The sequence below is a fragment of the Salvelinus alpinus genome, chromosome 16 (assembly GCF_045679555.1).
Source record: "Salvelinus alpinus chromosome 16, SLU_Salpinus.1, whole genome shotgun sequence".
In the NCBI taxonomy this organism is placed as follows: domain Eukaryota; kingdom Metazoa; phylum Chordata; class Actinopteri; order Salmoniformes; family Salmonidae; genus Salvelinus; species Salvelinus alpinus.
Genome location: NC_092101.1, coordinates 56,470,026 through 56,492,602, shown reverse-complemented (window position 1 = coordinate 56,492,602; position 22,577 = coordinate 56,470,026). Strand labels below are relative to the sequence as shown.

General features: G+C 37.6%; 1 protein-coding gene across 1 annotated transcript; it reads left to right on the top strand.

The window, feature by feature from the left end:
- Positions 1-6,254: 6,254 nt before the first annotated feature.
- Positions 6,255-21,411, top strand: LOC139540642 (nucleotide sugar transporter SLC35D2-like; the record flags this gene model as incomplete). The annotated part of the gene is made up of 6 exons (XM_071344451.1): positions 6,255-6,389; positions 12,438-12,530; positions 15,922-15,989; positions 16,103-16,181; positions 17,768-17,850; positions 17,975-21,411. Coding segments are annotated over 6 exons (561 nt in total), but the record flags the coding sequence as incomplete, so codon positions are not given.
- Positions 21,412-22,577: the final 1,166 nt, after the last annotated feature.

Sequence of the window (22,577 nt, the reverse complement as noted above, 5' to 3'; positions counted from 1 at the left end):
CAGCTTTATTCATATGGTATATAATATCTTAGGTCAGCTTTATTCATATGGTATATAATATCTTAGGTCAGCTTTATTCATATGGTATATAATATCTTAGGTCAGCTTTATTCATATGGTATATAATATCTTAGGTCAGCTTTATTCATATGGTATATAATATCTTAGGTCAGCTTTATTCATATGGTATATAATATCTTAGGTCAGCTTTATTCATATGGTATATAATATCTTCAGGTCAGCTTTATTCATATGGTATATAATATCTCAGGTCAGCTTTATTCATATGGTATATAATATCTTAGGTCAGCTTTATTCATATGGTATATAATATCTTAGGTCAGCTTTATTCATATGGTATATAATATCTTAGGTCAGCTTTATTCATATGGTATATAATATCTTAGGTCAGCTTTATTCATATGGTATATAATATCTTAGGTCAGCTTTATTCATATGGTATATAATATCTTAGGTCAGCTTTATTCATATGGTATATAATATCTTAGGTCAGCTTTATTCATATGGTATATAATATCTCAGGTCAGCTTTATTCATATGGTATATAATATCTTAGGTCAGCTTTATTCATATGGTATATAATATCTTAGGTCAGCTTTATTCATATGGTATATAATATCTTAGGTCAGCTTTATTCATATGGTATATAATATCTTAGGTCAGCTTTATTCATATGGTATATAATATCTTAGGTCAGCTTTATTCATATGGTATATAATATCTTAGGTCAGCTTTATTCATATGGTATATAATATCTTAGGTCAGCTTTATTCATATGGTATATAATATCTTAGGTCAGCTTTATTCATATGGTATATAATATCTTAGGTCAGCTTTATTCATATGGTATATAATATCTTAGGTCAGCTTTATTCATATGGTATATAATATCTTAGGTCAGCTTTATTCATATGGTATATAATATCTTAGGTCAGCTTTATTCATATGGTATATAATATCTTAGGTCAGCTTTATTCATATGGTATATAATATCTTAGGTCAGCTTTATTCATATGGTATATAATATCTTAGGTCAGCTTTATTCATATGGTATATAATATCTTAGGTCAGCTTTATTCATATGGTATATAATATCTTAGGTCAGCTTTATTCATATGGTATATAATATCTTAGGTCAGCTTTATTCATATGGTATATAATATCTTAGGTCAGCTTTATTCATATGGTATATAATATCTTAGGTCAGCTTTATTCATATGGTATATAATATCTTAGGTCAGCTTTATTCATCTGGTATATAATATCTTAGGTCAGCTTTATTCATATGGTATATAATATCTTAGGTCAGCTTTATTCATATGGTATATAATATCTTAGGTCAGCTTTATTCATATGGTATATAATATCTTAGGTCAGCTTTATTCATATGGTATATAATATCTTCAGGTCAGCTTTATTCATATGGTATATAATATCTCAGGTCAGCTTTATTCATATGGTATATAATATCTCAGGTCAGCTTTATTCATATGGTATATAATATCTTAGGTCAGCTTTATTCATATGGTATATAATATCTTAGGTCAGCTTTATTCATATGGTATATAATATCTTAGGTCAGCTTTATTCATATGGTATATAATATCTTAGGTCAGCTTTATTCATATGGTATATAATATCTTAGGTCAGCTTTATTCATATGGTATATAATATCTTAGGTCAGCTTTATTCATATGGTATATAATATCTTAGGTCAGCTTTATTCATATGGTATATAATATCTTAGGTCAGCTTTATTCATATGGTATATAATATCTTCAGGTCAGCTTTATTCATATGGTATATAATATCTCAGGTCAGCTTTATTCATATGGTATATAATATCTCAGGTCAGCTTTATTCATATGGTATATAATATCTTAGGTCAGCTTTATTCATATGGTATATAATATCTTAGGTCAGCTTTATTCATATGGTATATAATATCTTAGGTCAGCTTTATTCATATGGTATATAATATCTTAGGTCAGCTTTATTCATATGGTATATAATATCTTAGGTCAGCTTTATTCATATGGTATATAATATCTTAGGTCAGCTTTATTCATATGGTATATAATATCTTAGGTCAGCTTTATTCATATGGTATATAATATCTTAGGTCAGCTTTATTCATATGGTATATAATATCTTAGGTCAGCTTTATTCATATGGTATATAATATCTTAGGTCAGCTTTATTCATATGGTATATAATATCTTAGGTCAGCTTTATTCATATGGTATATAATATCTTAGGTCAGCTTTATTCATATGGTATATAATATCTTAGGTCAGCTTTATTCATATGGTATATAATATCTTAGGTCAGCTTTATTCATATGGTATATAATATCTTAGGTCAGCTTTATTCATATGGTATATAATATCTTAGGTCAGCTTTATTCATATGGTATATCATATCTTAGGTCAGCTTTATTCATATGGTATATCATATCTTAGGTCAGCTTTATTCATATGGTATATCATATCTTAGGTCAGCTTTATTCATATGGTATATCATATCTTAGGTCAGCTTTATTCATATGGTATATCATATCTTAGGTCAGCTTTATTCATATGGTATATCATATCTTAGGTCAGCTTTATTCATATGGTATATAATATCTTAGGTCAGCTTTATTCATATGGTATATAATATCTTAGGTCAGCTTTATTCATATGGTATATAATATCTTAGGTCAGCTTTATTCATATGGTATATAATATCTTAGGTCAGCTTTATTCATATGGTATATAATATCTTAGGTCAGCTTTATTCATATGGTATATAATATCTTAGGTCAGCTTTATTCATATGGTATATAATATCTTAGGTCAGCTTTATTCATATGGTATATAATATCTTAGGTCAGCTTTATTCATATGGTATATAATATCTTAGGTCAGCTTTATTCATATGGTATATAATATCTTAGGTCAGCTTTATTCATATGGTATATAATATCTTCAGGTCAGCTTTATTCATATGGTATATAATATCTCAGGTCAGCTTTATTCATATGGTATATAATATCTTAGGTCAGCTTTATTCATATGGTATATAATATCTTAGGTCAGCTTTATTCATATGGTATATAATATCTTAGGTCAGCTTTATTCATATGGTATATAATATCTTAGGTCAGCTTTATTCATATGGTATATAATATCTTCAGGTCAGCTTTATTCATATGGTATATAATATCTCAGGTCAGCTTTATTCATATGGTATATAATATCTTAGGTCAGCTTTATTCATATGGTATATAATATCTTAGGTCAGCTTTATTCATATGGTATATAATATCTTAGGTCAGCTTTATTCATATGGTATATAATATCTTAGGTCAGCTTTATTCATATGGTATATAATATCTTAGGTCAGCTTTATTCATATGGTATATAATATCTTAGGTCAGCTTTATTCATATGGTATATAATATCTTAGGTCAGCTTTATTCATATGGTATATAATATCTTAGGTCAGCTTTATTCATATGGTATATAATATCTTCAGGTCAGCTTTATTCATATGGTATATAATATCTCAGGTCAGCTTTATTCATATGGTATATAATATCTTAGGTCAGCTTTATTCATATGGTATATAATATCTTAGGTCAGCTTTATTCATATGGTATATAATATCTTAGGTCAGCTTTATTCATATGGTATATAATATCTTAGGTCAGCTTTATTCATATGGTATATAATATCTTAGGTCAGCTTTATTCATATGGTATATAATATCTTAGGTCAGCTTTATTCATATGGTATATAATATCTTAGGTCAGCTTTATTCATATGGTATATAATATCTTAGGTCAGCTTTATTCATATGGTATATAATATCTTAGGTCAGCTTTATTCATATGGTATATAATATCTTAGGTCAGCTTTATTCATATGGTATATAATATCTTCAGGTCAGCTTTATTCATATGGTATATAATATCTTCAGGTCAGCTTTATTCATATGGTATATAATATCTCAGGTCAGCTTTATTCATATGGTATATAATATCTTAGGTCAGCTTTATTCATATGGTATATAATATCTTAGGTCAGCTTTATTCATATGGTATATAATATCTTAGGTCAGCTTTATTCATATGGTATATAATATCTTAGGTCAGCTTTATTCATATGGTATATAATATCTTAGGTCAGCTTTATTCATATGGTATATAATATCTTAGGTCAGCTTTATTCATATGGTATATAATATCTTAGGTCAGCTTTATTCATATGGTATATAATATCTTAGGTCAGCTTTATTCATATGGTATATAATATCTTAGGTCAGCTTTATTCATATGGTATATAATATCTTAGGTCAGCTTTATTCATATGGTATATAATATCTTAGGTCAGCTTTATTCATATGGTATATAATATCTTAGGTCAGCTTTATTCATATGGTATATAATATCTTAGGTCAGCTTTATTCATATGGTATATAATATCTTAGGTCAGCTTTATTCATATGGTATATAATATCTTCAGGTCAGCTTTATTCATATGGTATATAATATCTCAGGTCAGCTTTATTCATATGGTATATAATATCTCAGGTCAGCTTTATTCATATGGTATATAATATCTCAGGTCAGCTTTATTCATATGGTATATAATATCTTAGGTCAGCTTTATTCATATGGTATATAATATCTTAGGTCAGCTTTATTCATATGGTATATAATATCTTAGGTCAGCTTTATTCATATGGTATATAATATCTTAGGTCAGCTTTATTCATATGGTATATAATATCTTAGGTCAGCTTTATTCATATGGTATATAATATCTTAGGTCAGCTTTATTCATATGGTATATAATATCTTAGGTCAGCTTTATTCATATGGTATATAATATCTTAGGTCAGCTTTATTCATATGGTATATAATATCTTAGGTCAGCTTTATTCATATGGTATATAATATCTTAGGTCAGCTTTATTCATATGGTATATAATATCTTAGGTCAGCTTTATTCATATGGTATATAATATCTTCAGGTCAGCTTTATTCATATGGTATATAATATCTCAGGTCAGCTTTATTCATATGGTATATAATATCTTAGGTCAGCTTTATTCATATGGTATATAATATCTTAGGTCAGCTTTATTCATATGGTATATAATATCTTAGGTCAGCTTTATTCATATGGTATATAATATCTTAGGTCAGCTTTATTCATATGGTATATAATATCTTAGGTCAGCTTTATTCATATGGTATATAATATCTTAGGTCAGCTTTATTCATATGGTATATAATATCTTAGGTCAGCTTTATTCATATGGTATATAATATCTTAGGTCAGCTTTATTCATATGGTATATAATATCTTAGGTCAGCTTTATTCATATGGTATATAATATCTTAGGTCAGCTTTATTCATATGGTATATAATATCTTAGGTCAGCTTTATTCATATGGTATATAATATCTTAGGTCAGCTTTATTCATATGGTATATAATATCTTAGGTCAGCTTTATTCATATGGTATATAATATCTTAGGTCAGCTTTATTCATATGGTATATAATATCTTAGGTCAGCTTTATTCATATGGTATATAATATCTTAGGTCAGCTTTATTCATATGGTATATAATATCTTAGGTCAGCTTTATTCATATGGTATATAATATCTTAGGTCAGCTTTATTCATATGGTATATAATATCTTAGGTCAGCTTTATTCATATGGTATATAATATCTTAGGTCAGCTTTATTCATATGGTATATAATATCTTAGGTCAGCTTTATTCATATGGTATATAATATCTTAGGTCAGCTTTATTCATATGGTATATAATATCTTCAGGTCAGCTTTATTCATATGGTATATAATATCTCAGGTCAGCTTTATTCATATGGTATATAATATCTTCAGGTCAGCTTTATTCATATGGTATATAATATCTTAGGTCAGCTTTATTCATATGGTATATAATATCTTAGGTGTCATCCTCTGGGTTTCTAGCAGTTTAAAAACTGTTTTAAACTGCATATTGTTTTACCAAAAATAAAATGAATCAATTCATAAAGTGTTTAAATGATCTCTTTGAGTTGTGCTGGAGGAGTCATGCCCTCTCTAGAATGTTATCTTTACGGCGTGTGTTAGCTGAGTCTCTGCCCCCAGCTAAATACATGTTTCAACATGTTCACCCTCCCTTATGTTTCTGACCTGTCTCTGCGCTCTACTGCACTGACCTGCTGTGTGTGTCCGTCCGTACGTGTTCTCTCTCTCCAGTGCTGACCTGTCTTTCGACCTCCAAGGCTATGTGTTTATTCTGCTAAATGATGTTCTGACTGCAGCTAACGGAGCCTATGTCAAGCAGAAGCTAGACTCGAAGGTATGTAGCAGCTAGCTGGACTCGAAGGTATGTAGCAGCTAGCTGGACTAATGTGTGTGTGTGTGTGTGTGTGTATATAATATATTTGTGTGTGTATGTATATACAGTTGAAGTCGGAAGTTTACATACACTTAGGTTGGAGTCATTAAAAATCGTTTTTCAACCACTCCACAAATTTCTTGTTAACAAACTATAGTTTTGGCAAGTCGGTTAGGACATCTACTTTGTGCATGACACAAGTAATTTTTCCAACAATTGTTTACTTCACTGTATCACAATTCCAGTGGGTCAGAAGTTTACATACACTAAGTTGACAGTGCCTTTAAACAGCTTGGAAAATTCCAGAAAATTATGTCATGGTTTTAGAAGCTTCTGATAGGCTAATTGACATCATTTGAGTCAATTGGAGGTGTACCTGTGGATGTATTTCAAGGCCTACCTTCAAACTCAGTGCCTCTTTGCTTGGCATCATGGGAAAATCAAAAGAAATCAGCCAAGACCTTAGAAATTCATCCTTGGGAGCACTTTCCAAACGTCTGAAGGTACCACGTTCATCTGTACAAACAATAGTACGCAAGTATAAACACCATGGGACCACGCAGCCATCATACCGCTCAGGAAGGAGACACGTTCTGTCTCCTAGAGAGTAACGTACTTTGGTGCGAAAAGTGCAAATCAATCCCAGAACAACAGCAAAGGACCTTGTGAAAGATGCTTGAGGAAACGGGTACAAATGTATCTATATCCACAGTAAAACGAGTCCTATATCGACATATCCTGAAAGGCCGCATAGCAAGGAAGCTCCAAAACCGCCTTAAAAAAGCCAGACTACGGTTTGCAACTGCACATGGGGACAAATATCGTACTTTTTGGAGAAATGTCCTCTGGTCTGATGAAACAAATATAACTGTTTGGCCATAATGACCATCGTTATGTTTGGAGGAAAAAGGGGGACGCTTGCAAGCCGAAGAACACCTTCCCAACCGTGAAGCACGGGGGTGGCAGCATCATGTTGTGGGGGTGCTTTGCTGCAGGAGGTACTGGTGCACTTCACAAAATAGATGGCATCATGAGGTAGGAACATTATGTCGTTATATTGAAGCAACATCTCAAGACATCAGTCAGGAAGTTAAAGCTTGGTCGCAAATGGGTCTTCCAAATGGACAATGACCCCAAGCATACTTCCAAAGTTGTGGCAAAATGGTTTAAGGACAACAAAGTCAAGGTATTGGAGTGGCCATCACAAGGCCCTGACCTCAATCTTATAGAAAATTTGTGGGCAGAACTGAAAAAGCATGTGCGAGCAAGGAGGCCTAAAAACCTGACTCAGTTACTCCAGCTCTGTCAGGAGGAATGGGCCAAAATTCACCCAACTTATTATTGAAAGCTTGTGGAAGGCAACCCGGAACGTTTGACCCAAGTTAAACAGTTTAAAGGCAATGCTACCGAATACTAATTGAATGTATGTAAACTTCTGACCCACTGGGAATGTGATGAAAGAAATAAAACCTGAAATAAATCATTCTCTCTTATTATTCTGACATTTCACATTCTTAAAATAAAGTGGTGATCCTAACTGACCTAAGACAGAGAAATTTTACTACGATTAAATGTCAGGAATTGTGAAAAACTGAGTTAAAATGTATTTGGCTAAGGTGTATGTAAACTTCCGACTTCAACTGTATATATACATTCATATAGTACAAGTCAAAAGTGTGGACACAACTACAGATTCAAGGGTTTTGCTTTTTTTAAACTATTTTCTTCATTGTAGAATAATAGTGAAGACATCAAAACTATGAAATAACACATGAAATCATGTAGTAACCAAAAAAGCAGCCACCCTTTGCCTTGATGACAGCTTTGTCCTTCTGTCAACCTGCTTTTCCAACAGTCTTGAAGGGAGTTCCCACATATGCTGAGCACTTGTTGGCTGCTTTTCCTTAACTCTGTGGTCCAACTCATCCCAAACCATATCAATTGGGTTAAGGTAGGGTGATTGTGGAGGCCAGGTCATCTGATGCAGCACTCCATCCCTCTCCTTCTTGGTCAAATAGCCCTTGCACAGCCTGGAGGTGTGTTGGATCATTGTCCTGTTGTAAAACAAATGATAGTCCCACTAAGCGCAAACCAGATGGGATGGCGTATCGCTACAGAATGCTGTGGTTGCCATGCAGGTTAAGTGTGCCTTGAATTCTAAATAAATCAGACAGTGTCACCAGCAAAGCACCATCACCTCCATGCTTCACAGTGGGAACCACACATGCAGAGATCATCCGTTCACCTACTCTGCATCTCAAAGACACACTGGTTGGAACCAAAAATCTCAAATTTGGACTGATCAGACCAAATGACAGATTTCCACTGGTCTAATGTCCTTTGCTCGTGTTTCTTGGCACAAGCAAGTCTTTTTTGTTGGTGACCTTAAGTAGAGGTTTCTTTTCAGCAATTTGAGCATGAAGACCTGATTCATGCAGTCTCCTCTGAAGAGTTGATGTTGAGTTGTCTGTTATTTGGGCTGCAATTTCTGAGGCTGGTAACTAATGAACCTCTGCAGCAGAGGTAACTCTGGGTCTTCTGATTGGCTCAAACGCATTAAGAAGGGAAGAAATTCCACATATTGAATGAGTAAGTGTGTCAACTTTTGACTAGTACTGTATGTAGCACCCAGCTGGACTAATATACAGTACCAGTCAAAAGTTTGGAAACACCTACACATTCCAGGTTTTTTCTTTCTACTATTTTTTACATTGTAGAATAATAGTGACGACATCAAAACTATGAAATAACACATGTAGTAACCAAAAACGTGTAAACCAATCAAAATATATTTTATATTTGAGATTGTTCAAAGTAGTCACTCTTGGCATTCTGTCAACCAGCTTCATGAGGTAGTCACCTGGAATGCATTTCAATTAACAGGTGTACCTTGTTCAAAGTACATTTGTGGCATTTATTTCCTCAATGTGTTTGAGCCAATCAGTTGTGTTGTGACACAGTAGGTGGTATACAGAAGATAGCCCTATTTGGTGAAAGACCAGTCCATATTATGGCAAGAACAGCTCAAATAAGCAAAGAGAAAGGACAGTCCATCCCTACTTCGGAACATTAAGTTTCTTCAAGTGCTATGATGAAACTGGCTCTCATGAGGACCGCCACAGGAAAGGAAGACCCAGAGTTACCTCTGCTGCAGAGGATACATTCATTAGAGTTAACTGCACCTCAGATTGCAGCCCAAATAAATGCTTCACAGAGTTCAAGTAACAAACACATCTCAACATCAACTGTTCAGAGGAGACTGCGTGAATCAGGCCTTCATGGTCGAATTGCTGCAAAGAAACCACTACTAAAGGACACCGATAAGAAGAATTGACTTGCTTGGGCCAAGAAAGAAGAGTAAGGGACATTAGACCGGTGGAAATCTGTCCTTTGGTCTGAGTTCTAATTTGAGATTTTTGGTTCCAACCGCCGTGTCTTTGTGAGATGCAGAGTAGGTGAACGGATGATCTCCGCATGTGTGGTTCCCACCATGAAGCATGGAGGAGGAGGTGTGATGGTGCTTTGCTGGTGACACTGTATGTGATTTATTTAGAATTCAAGGCACACTTAACCAGCATGGATACCACAGCATTCTGTCGCGATACGCCATCCTATCTGGTTTGGTCTTAGTGGGACTATCATTTGTTTTTCAACAGGACAATGGCCCAACTCACCTCCAGGCTGTGTAAGGGCTATTTGACCAAGAAGGAGAGGGATGGAGTGCTGCATCAGATGACCTAGCCTTCACAATCACCCGATCTCAACCCAATTGAGATGGTTTGGGATGAGTTGGACCGCAGTGTGAAGGAAAAGCAGCCAACAAGTGCTCAGCATATGTAGGAACTCCTTCAAGATTGTTGGAAAAGCATTCCAGATGAAGCAGGTTGAGAGAATGCCAAGTATGTGCAAAGCTGTCATCAAGGCTACTTTGAAGAATCTAAAATATATTTTGAATGCTTTTTTTGTTTACTATCAATCAATCAATCAATTTTATTTTATATAGCCCTTCGTACATCAGCTAATATCTCGAAGTGCTGTACAGACACCCAGCCTAAAACCCCAAACAGCTAGTAATGCAGGTGTAGAAGCACACATACTACTACACATACTACATATGTGTTATTTCATAGTTTTGATGTCTTCAATATTCTACAATGTAGAAAATAGAAAAAATAAAGAAAAACCCTTGAAAGAGGTGTGTCCAAACTTTTGACTGATACCGTATGTTGTACCTAGCTGTACTAATATATTTAGCACCGAGCATTCGGAAAGTATTCAGACCCTTTCACTTTCCCCACATTTTGTTACGTTACAGCCTTATTCAAAAATTTATTACATTAATTTGAGCAATCGGGGGAGAAGGGCCTTGGTCAGGGAGGTGGAGGAATAATGGTCTGGAGCTGTTTTTCATGGTTCCGGCCCCTTAGTTCCAGTGAAGGGAAATCTTAACTCGACAGCATACAATGACATTCTAGACTATTCTGTGCTTCCAACTTTTTGGAAACAGTTTGGGGAAGGCCGTTTCCTGTTTCAGCATGACAATGACCCCGTGCACAAAGCGAGGTCCATACAGAAATGGTTTGTCGAGATCGGTGTGGAAGAACTTGACTGGCCTGCACAGATTCCTGACCTCAACCCCATCGAACACCTTTGGGATGAATTGGAACATCGACTGCGAGCCAGGCCCAATCGGCCGACATCAGTACCTAACCTCACTAATGCTCTTGTGGCTGAATGGAAGCAAGTCCCCGCAGCAATGTTCCAACGTCCAGTGGAAAGCCTTCCCAGCAAAGGGGGGACGAAATCCATATTTTAATGCCCGTGATTTTGGAATGCGATGTTTGTAGAGCAGGTGTCCACATACTTTGGTCATGTAGTATATGTGGAGATAATGGAAGGCAAGCTATCCTTCACATGTTATTGTTGGATACCAGTTAGTTTAGTTCATCAGTTAATCAGACAAAACTTGTGACTGAAGTTTTAACTCAATAAATGATCAAGGCTTGTACTCCAGTAGAGCACAGGCAGGCTGAGATATGTTTAGAAAGTGACTTCTGAATGAGAGTTAATTTTGGGAGTTGACATGAGGTTGGCTGTTGCACTCATATTACACTGTCTGCTAGCTTTCTAATTCACTTTATGCTACTGCTTTGACTACTAATGTATACTTGTTTTATGATCTCTCATCACCACTAGTTATACCACTAGTTATACTATTGTACCATCAGTTATACTATCATACTATTATACCACTAGTTATACTATTCTACTACTAGTTATACTGTTCTACCACTAGCTATACTACTAGTTATACTATTATACTACTAGTTATACTGTTCTACCACTAGCTGTACTATTCTACTACTAGTTATACTATTCTACTACTAGTTATACCACTAGCTATACTACTAATTATACTATTCTACTACTAGTTATACCACTAGTTATACTGTTCTACCACTAGCTATACTACTAGTTATACTATTCTACCGCTAGTTATACTATTCTACTACTAGCTATACTGCTAGTTATACTATTCTACCGCTAGTTATACTATTCTACTACTAGCTATACTGCTAGTTATACTATACTACCGCTAGTTATACTATTCTACTACTAGTTATACTATTCTACCACTAGCTATACTGCTAGTTATACTATACTACCGCTAGTTATACTATTCTACCACTAGTTATACTATTCTACTACTAGTTATACTATTCTACTACTAGTTATATTCTACCTCTAGTTATACTATTCTACTACTGCCAAAGTAATTTTTATGTACTGTTCTTTAGACTAATGATAAAGCTACCAGCATAGACACTGAGGTACTATTCTACCACCATATATGGAGTTAGCATGCCGTCCCAACAACCAGAGCAGTGAGCTGGTGACAGCTGTATGCTGGCTAGAGAGGAATGTACCATCATGAATAACCCTCTCTGTTCTCTTCTCTCCCTCTTTTTCCTGCCTCTTCTGCCCCTCCCCTCTCTCCCTCCCCCTCAGGAGCTGGGGAAGTATGGCTTGCTGTATTATAATGCGTTGTTTATGATCTTTCCAACAATGCTGCTAGCTCAACTCACTGGAGACGTTCAGAGGGTAAGATATGTCTGTCTACCGGTCTGTGTGGCAGCAGTCTCTCAATGTGCTGATGTCATGGAGAGACTGAGAGGGAGGGCGCGAGACAATTGGCAAAGTGGGCAAACTTAGGCAGGAAACGTCAACAACGAACAGTTAGCCGTCGTACTCATGCATGAAAAAACTAATAATTAAAGAAAAGCATCTGTCTGTCATGTCTTTAATCTGAGCCTAGAGGAAAGTCTTTGTCCTCAGGCCTGGAGGGAAGTCAAAGTCATTCGGCTACCCAAGAGTGGTAAAGCGGCCTTTACTGGTTCTAACACCAGACCTATCAGCTTGCTGCCAACTCTTAGCAAACTGTTGGAAATACAGTACAACCAAATACAATGCTATTTCTCTGTAAACAAATTAACAACAGACTTTCAGCATGCTTATAGAGAAGGGCACTCAACATGTACTTCACTGACTTAAATGTAAAAGAAGACGATTGTGGGTGCTGTTCTGTTAGATTTCAGTGCAGCCTTTGACCATAACCTGTTGTTGAGAGAATTTATGGATTTTCAACCTCAGATTGCAATATCGTGGATTCAGAGCTATCTAATAGAACTCAGAGGGGCTTCTGTAATGGAAGCTTCCTTAATGTCAAACATTTAAGGTGTAGTGTACCACAGGGCAGCTCTTTAGCTCCGCCACTTGTTTCTATTTTGACCAATGACCTGTCACTGGCATTACAGAAAGCCTGTATGTCCATGTATGCTGATGATTCAACCAGATACTCATCAACCACAGCTAATGAAGTCATCAAAACCCTTAACAATTGCAGTCTGTTTTGGAATGGGTGCCAGTAATAAACTGGCCCTGAACATCTCTAAAACGAATAGCATTTTATTTGGTGCAAATCATTTCCGAAGTTCTAGACCTCAGTGGCGGTTGTACAAGTTGAGGGGATTAAATTACTTGTTGTTCCTTAGATTGTAAACTGTCATGGTCAAAACATATTCAATGGTTGTGAAGATGGAGAGCAGTCTGTCTGTAATAAAGAGATGCTGTGCTTTTGACACAAGTCCTGCAGGCTCTAGTTTTCTTGTCTTGATTATTGTCCGGTCGAGTGCTGCAATAAAAGATCTTGAACTCCCAGAACAGAGCGGCACGTCTTGCTCTTCATTGTAATCAGAGGGCTGATATAAATACTACAGTGCCTTGCAAAAGTATTCATCTCCCTTGGTGCTTTTCCTATTTAGTTGCATTACAACTTTTATTTGGATTTCCGGTAATAGGCAAACAAAAATAGTCCAAATTGGTGGGAAAAAAACAACTTGTTTCAATAAAAAAATAAAAAAAGGAAAAGTGGTGCGTGCATATGTATTCACCCCCTTTGCTATGCAGCCACTAAATAAGATCTGGTGCAACCAATTACCTTCAGAAGTAACATAATTAGTTAGATTGCACACAGGTGGACTTTATTTAAGTGTCACATGATCTCAGTATATATACACCTGTTCTGAAAGGCCCCAGATTCTGCAACACCACTAAGCAAGGGGCACCACCAAGCAAGCGGCACCATGAAGACCAAGGAGCTCTCCAAACAGGTCAGGGACAAGGTTGTGGAGAAGTACAGATCAGGGTTGGGTTATTAAAACATATCCGGAACTTTGAACATCCCACGGAGCACCATTAAATCCATTATTAAAAAATGGAAAGAATATGGCACCACATGAGGGCTGCCCACCAAAACTCACGAACCAGGCAAGGAGGGCATTAATCAGAGAGGCAAAAAAAAAAAATAGGATAACCCTGAAAAAGCTGCAAAGCTCCACACCGGAGATTGGAGTATCTGTCCATAGGACCACTTTAAGCCGTACACTTCACAGAGCTGGGCTTTACGGAAGAGTGGCCATTAAATGGCATTGCTTAAGAAAAAAATAAGCAAACGCGTTTGGTGTTTGCCAAAGGCATGTGGGAGACTCCCCAAACATATGGAAGAAGGTACTCTGGTCAGATGAAACTAAAATTGAGCTTTTTGGCCATCAAGGAAAACGCTATGTCTGGTACAAACCCAACACCTCTCATCACCCCGAGAACACCATCCCCACAGTGAAGCATGGTGGTGGCAGCATCATGCTGTGGGGATGTTTTTCATCAGCATGGACTGGGAAACTGGTCAGAATTGAAGGATGGCTCTAAATACAGGGAAATTCTTGAGGGAAACCTGTTTCAGTCTTCCAGAGATTTGAGACTGGGACGGAGGTTCACCTTCCAGCAGGACAATGGCCCTAAGCATACTGCTAAAGCAACACTCAAGTGGTTTAAGGGGAAACATTTAAATGTATTGGAATGGCCTTGTCAAAGCCCAGACCTCAATCCAATTGAGAATCTGTGGTATGACTAAAAGATTGTTGTACACCAGCGGAACCCATCCAACTTGAAGGAGCTGGAGCAGTTTTGCCTTGAAGAAATCCCAGTGGCTAGATGTGCCAAGCTTATAGAGACATACCCCAAGAGACTTGCAGCTGTAATTGCTGCACAAGGTGGCTCTACAAAGTATTGACTTTGGGGGGGTGAATAGTTATGCATGCTCAAGTTCTGTTTTTTTTCTTCTTATTTCTTGCTTGTTTCACAATAAAAAATATTTAGCATCTTCAAAGTGGTAGGCATGTTGTATAAATCAAATGATACAAACCCCCCCAAAAACTATTTTAATTCCAGGTTGTAAGGCAACAAAATGGGAAAAATGTCAAGGGGGGTTAATACTTTCGCAAGCAACTGGAAAAATGCCAGTCTCTCTTGGCTAAGCGTTGAGGAGAGACTGACTGCATCAGTTCTTCTTTTTATAAGAAACATTAATATTAAATTCCAGATTGTTAGCATAGTCAACTTACACACAGCTCTGACACACACACGTACCCCAACAGACATGCCACCAGGGGTCTTATCATAGTCCTTAAATCCAGAACAAACAAGAAAACATGCAATAATGGCTCTATATAATACTGTATCTCATATTGGTCAAATGAACAGCAAACCTGGTTTAAAAAAACAGATAAAGCAACACCTCTCCCGTTTGACCTAAATAGTTTGTGTGTGTATTGAGATGTAGGCTACGTGTGCCGTTTTTGTAGTTCTGTACTTGTCTATTAATGTTCTGTATTATGTCATGTTTTGTGTGGACCCCAGGAAGAGTAGTTGCTGCTTTTGCAACAGCTACTGGGGATCCTAATAAGATACCAAAAGAGTGCGAGACAGAGAGACAGTGTCTGAGAGAGTGGTAGAGAGAGTGGTACAGAGAGACCTGGTTTTCCAAACTCAGGAAGTGAAGAGGCCAGCAGCCAGAAACACATAAAGCTGCCATTATGTTGTTAGCTACTACTAAATACACTTTCTCTGCTGTCTTAATGATGGTGTATGTCTACAGGCGGTGGAGTATGATGGCTGGTCAGACATCCTGTTTCTCAGCCAGTTCATCCTATCCTGTATAATGGGGTGAGATCCTGACTCTTATCCTCTGTCTGTTCTCTACCCCTCTTCCCTACTCCTCTTCCGTCTGTTTTCTACCCTTCTGTGCTGTGTGTGTGATGACTTGTGGTGTATTGCAGGTTTGTGCTGATGTATTCTACAGTGCTCTGTACACAATACAACTCAGCTCTAACCACCACCATCGTGGGCTGTATCAAGGTAAGCTCCCAGAACAGAACCCCATTAATAATGACAAGATAAAATGTCTTACCCTAACCCATCATTAATGAGGTGATCGAATGCTCTTACCCTAACCCATTAATGACATAAAACACTAACCCACCCATCAATAATGGCATGAGAGAACGCTTACTAACCCATCAATAACCATGTGATAAAACACTCTAACCCTAATCCATTAATAATGACCTGATAAAATGCTCTCTAACCCATTAATAATGACATAAAACGCTCTCTAACCCTACCCTATCAATAATGAAATGATAAAACGTTAACTAACCCATTATTAATGACATGATAAAACGCTCTCTAACCCATCAATAATGACATAAAATGCTCTAACCCATCAATAATGACTAGTGATTGGCTGATATTTTCAGATAACTTTTATTTGCGGCGTTTTAAGCATTCTAGTACAGTTAAATAGTTAACACACACATGGACGCAGCGGTCTAAGGCACTGCATCTCAGTGCAAGAGGGGTGACTACAGTCCCTGGTTCGAATCCAGGCTGGATAACATCCGGCCGTGATTGGGAGTCTCATAGGGTGGCGCACAATTGGCCCAGCATCGTCCGGGCCGTCGTTGTAAATAAGAATTTGTTCTTAACTGACTTGCCTAGTTTTATTTTGAAGGCAAATCGCAAATTCCACCATTGTGCCTAATCCTTATTGTGACTAGCTTCACAACACATAACCCGGTCAGGTCGAGCCTCACTAGCCAGATGAAGCTAGCTGGCTGCTTAACCCTGTTGCCCAAAGCTAATTTATTATCATGAACAACAAGTGGCAACCTAGCTAATACTCACAAGGATTCCTAAATCATTGCTAAGAATAATGAAAATGACTGCAGTTTCTACTGATCATTGTTTTCAGGCTGTTTGTATTGGTGCTGGCTAGGTACCAAGCTAAAGCTAGCTACCCCAGAAGTTGCGATCAAACAAATTATTATGCTTTATTACCAACGCAATATTGTAAACACATCGTTCGTGGCCGGTGTTTACTTTTCTGTACAGCTTTGACAGTACTACTGTTTCTTTTTGACACACAAAGACCCAAACGGTGTGAAGCTAATAGCAGTGTAACTCCGGTAGGGTAACATCTGAAAAATAGCACGCTTGGTAGTGTCGGCGAAAGCCAACATCACCCACGACAGAGAACGGTTGATTGTCAAGGGCAATGAATTCCATTACTTTGGCGTTAATAGATTTCACCTTTTGAGTTGTCTAGCTGAAATGTTCTTACTCTTTCAAATGACTGCTCGATCCACACAGCAGACATTGTGTGGGCTAGGTTAGGAGTGCTGTGTTGCACGTGTAACGCCATTACGTCATGTACCTACGTTATATAGGTATGCACGGTAGCTTTGACATTGGGCCGATACCGATGTCGGCAAGTTCACCGATTTTATATTGTGCATCCCTAATAATGACATGATAAAACGCTCTCTAACCCGAACCTGTTGACAAAACTTTTCTAACCCATTAATAATGACAAACGCTCTCTACCCAACAATAATGACACGATAAAATGTTTTTTAATCCTTCTACTACGCTCTTTCTTACAGAATATTCTAGTGACATACATCGGGATGGTGTTTGGTGGGGACTACATTTTCTCTTGGACAAATTTCATTGGGTTAAATATCAGGTATGTACCAGATATATATTTGGACTTAAGTCACTATTGCACACTGAACCAGTCACACAACAGCAGAAATAGTAATTCATTTCAGACAGTTAATGGTGTGTGTGTGTGTGTGTGTGTGTGTCAGTATTGCAGGTAGCCTGGTGTACTCCTACATTACTCTGACAGAGGAACAGTCCAGTAAACCCTCTGAGAACGCCATGGAGATCAAGGGGAAAGTGGTGGTATGACATCATGGTGACATCAATGGTATGCCAGAGGAAAAGTCACTGGAGATCCTTTTTCAAATGTTAATGGTACAAGATAACATTCTATTTTTGGTACATGTTGTATTTATGGACTTAACAGCTGTGGTTACCATAGCAACCAACTGGACACCCCACCATGGCAACAGGCTCCTCCCACTGGACACATGGATTAGGAGGGCGGTGCTGGGGCAAGATGATTACGATATTTATAACGGATCGATTTTAAAGGGTGCTTTTACTTCCTCATGTTTAGTCATTAGACGATTACATCATGGAGAGCACGGTGTTCCCGTTTTTGGTGAAATGTGTTCATGGAGATTGAATTCTCTCCTGATGTCAGAACCAACCTGGAATGTTCCCCCAAACAGGAATGGTCCAATGGAATCTGAGGCAGTATTATGTGGGTGATGTTGACCATCATACAGTTGGAGTCGGAAGTTTACATACACCTTAGCCAAATACAATACTCAGTTTCACAATTCCTGACATTAAATCCTCGTAAAATTTCCCTGTCTTAGGTCAATTAGGATCACCACTTTATTTTCAGAATGTGAAATGTCAGAATAATAGAGAGAATCACATTCCCAGTGGGTCAGAAGTTTACATACACTCAATTAGTATTTGGTTGCAATGTCTTCAAAATTGTTTAACATTGGTCAAATGTTTCCTTCCACAAGCTTCCCACAATAATTTGGGTGAATTTTGGCCCATTCCTCCTGACAGAGCTGGTGTAACTGAGTCAGGTTTGTAGGCCTCCTTGCTCGCACACGCTTTTTCAGTTCTGCCCACACATTTTCTATGGGATTGAGGTCAGGGCTTTGTGATGGCCACTCCAATACCTTGACTTTGTTGTCCTTAAGCCATTTTGCCACAACTTTGGAAGTATGCTTGGGGTCATTCAACCCATTTGCGACCAAGCTTTAACTTCCTGACTGATGTCTTGAGATGTTGCTTCAATATATCCCCATAATATTCCTTCTTCATGCCATCCATTTTGTAAAGTGCACCAGACCCTCCTGCAGCAAAGCACCCCCACAACATGATGCTGCCACCCCCGTGCTTCACGGTTGGGATGGTGTTCTTCGGCTTGCAAGCGTCCCCCTTTTTCCTCCAAACATAACGATGGTCATTATGGCCAAACAGTTATATTTTTGTTTCAAACCGTAGTGTGGCTTTTTTATGGCGGGTTTGGAGCAGTGGCTGCTTCCTTGTTGAGCGGCCTTTCAGGTTACGTCAATATAGGACTCGTTTTACTGTGGATATATACTTTTGTACCTCTTTCCTCCAGCATCTTCACAAGGTCCTTTGCTGTTGTTCTGGGATTGATTTGCACTTTTCGCACCAAAGTACGTTAATCTCTAGGAGACAGAACGTGTCTCCTTCCTGAGCGGTATGATGGCTGCGTGGTCCCATGGTGTTTATACTTGCGTACTATTGTTTGTACAGATGAACGTGGTACCTTCAGGCGTTTGGAAATTGCTCCCAAGGATGAACCAGACTTGTGGAGGTCTACAATTTATTTTCTGAGGTCTTGGCTGATTTCTTTTGATTTTCCCATGATGTCAAGCAAAGAGGCACTGAGTTTGAAGGTAGGCCTTGAAATACATCCACACCTCCAATTGACATCATTTCCCAAGCTGTTTAAAGGCACAGTCAACTTAGTGTATGGAAACTTCTGACACAGTGAATTATAAGTGAAATAATCTGTCTGTAATAATTGTTGGAAAAATTACTTGTGTCATACACAAAGTAGATGTTCTAACCGACTTGCCAAAACTAGTGGAGTGGTTGAAAAACAAGTTTTAATGACTCCAACCTAAGTGTATGTAAACTTCTGATTTCAACTGTATCTGAAAGGAAACTGTTAATATTGTCATTCTCCAGTATTTCTGAATGTCTGCTCTGGGTTTTATAAAGGGTTTGTATGTGTGACTGGGTCTCTGTAGAGGCAATTATGTTAAGTTTATGATTGTCAAATCTTTTCATTTGCTTTTAAAAACAATATTATTGCACTTTTACCAGCTGTCGGTCTAGCTAGCCATTGTTAGAAGGTCTGTCTGTATTTAGCCAGTGTTGGGAGAAGGTGAACTATAGATGCCTTACTGTGACACGCCATGTCCAGGGTTAACTTACCCTAAAAGCTTTCACACATCGCGCCGAATGTGGATCTAGCGTTCGTGTGCCGATCGTTTGTGACCACCCTCTGTAGACGTCTGACTCGTGCTTCTACATGGAAAATCGGTGCACACACTGTTCACAAATTACGTTCAGAGGTGCTAAGTACTCTCTGCCACCAAACTATAGGTGTCTTGGCCCTAAAGACCAGAGGTTAACTCCACCCTAACAATAAAAGCTCCATGTTTTCCTTAGACTTGAAGCATACAAAGACATTTAAAGGTAGACTCAACAAAATGTTGCCACGAGCAGCACCGCAGATATTGAGATGAGCGAGATGCAAGACTTTGCTGTCACAGACAGTATGTGCACGGGTTTGTTTCATAACAACTCAAATTGAATTCTTCCGCTGCTCTATGTTCGCTACATACTTCAGTCTGAGACTGCCCTCATAATGAAGGGTGTTGTACAAAACAAAGTCATCAGATCGTCTTTAACCAGGGTATCGAAGCCAATGACACATTTTCTAAACGCTGCTTTATCCAAGTGTGTTCTGGCACAGCACATCTGTCTCTGGGACCAATCAAAACGGTTAGGATGTTTGCTTTCTAGAAATCGCCGGGATCCAGGCCCTTCCGTTGGCGTGGCATTTGGCCGGCGCAAGAAGTTTGGTTAGCCAGAGCACCAAAACATCACAGAAGTTGAGTCTATTGACCCAATATGCTGTTTAGTTTTTGCATGTACGTCTTATCGCTGAGTCTACCTAGCGCAAGTGTCACTTGCTGCGAGCACGTCTCATTGATTAGTGGGTCTGTTTTAACTGTAGCTGGCAGGCAACACCTTGCTTTTGTTAAAGCTTTTAGATTTGTTTCATAGTTTGGCTGTCAGAGGTCAACTTCTCCCCTAAGGGTTAAGGATGGGACTAACTTAACCATGAAGGCTGTTTAATACTTGTCAGGGTCCTTTTGCATGCCATTACCCAACAACAGTCAAGTTGTCAGGTGTGGCGATATTCACCTTTTTGATATACCAATGTCTGCACTCCCCAAGGTTTTAGCTGGGTGTACTTACTTTGTGTTACTGATCTGTGTAGTAAGTTGAGTGAATCATGTTGATCACCTAACAAGGCATCTGTAACATGTCAAACTATCTTCAAAACCAGAACAATGTTTTTTTAACATTAAAAATACCTCATCTACAACCCTTCCAAGTATTTTAGTACATAGTGAAATGGATCTTTTTTTCTGTTTATCGCACTCTGCTAGACCACTGACAGTCAGAGGCTAAACGCAGCAGGTTAAGCCTAATGTATACCTTCAATGTTCCACACCACCCCCTGGAATGAAATGCCCCCTCTCATCAGGACACTAAGGGAGGTGAGTGGACGTGGAACCCTGTGCGGACTTTCGATTGAAACCCGACGTATACAAGAAATTATTTTTATTTCTTACACTGGATTTATGTAAACAAATGACTAAAACCAAATAAAGTTAATGGAACTATATTTAACTAACAATCACAAAAAAGCTTGACAGTCAGGGAGCATTGCAATTAAGCGGTATTGATTTGTTAGAACACAGCATTAGTCATGGTAAAATGCATAGAATTGCAGGACATTTGCTTTTAAGACTGCAAAAATGTATTCTAGCACCATGGAGAAATTGGCTTAAATAAAACGTCTACCTCCGCCAAGATGGGGGGCTCAAATTCAGCCACACCCACCACCCTTTTTGATCCAGGAAAACCCCTGCATATTAGGGGTTAAATGTCTTGCTCAAGGGCACAACAGATATGTTTGTTTCTTTATTTGATTAAAGCACCCCAAATTAAAAGAAATCCACTCCTACATGTAACACCAAATAAATATACAGTACCAGTCAAAAGTTGACACCTACTGCTTCCAGGGTTTTTATTTTCTACATTGTAGAAAATACGTGTAGACATCTATGGAATCATGTAGTAACCAAAAAAGTGTTAAACAAATGCAAATATATTTTAGATTCTTTAAAGTAGCCACCCTTTGCCTTGATGACAGCTTTGCACACTCTCGGCATTCTCTCAACCAGCTTCACCTGGAATGCTGTTCCCACATATGCTGAGTGCTTGTTGCCTGCTTTCCCTTCACTCTACAGTTCAACTCATCCCAAACCATCTCAATTGGGTTGAGGTTGGGTGATTGTGAAGGCTAGGTCATCTGATGCAGCACTCCATCACTCTCCTTGGTCAAATAGCCCTTACACAGCCTGGAGGTGTGTTGGGTCATTGTCCTGTTGAAAAACAAATTATAGACCCACTAAGACCAAACCAGATGAGATGGCGTATCGCTACAGAATGCTGTGGTAGCCATGCTGGTTAAGTGTGCCTTGA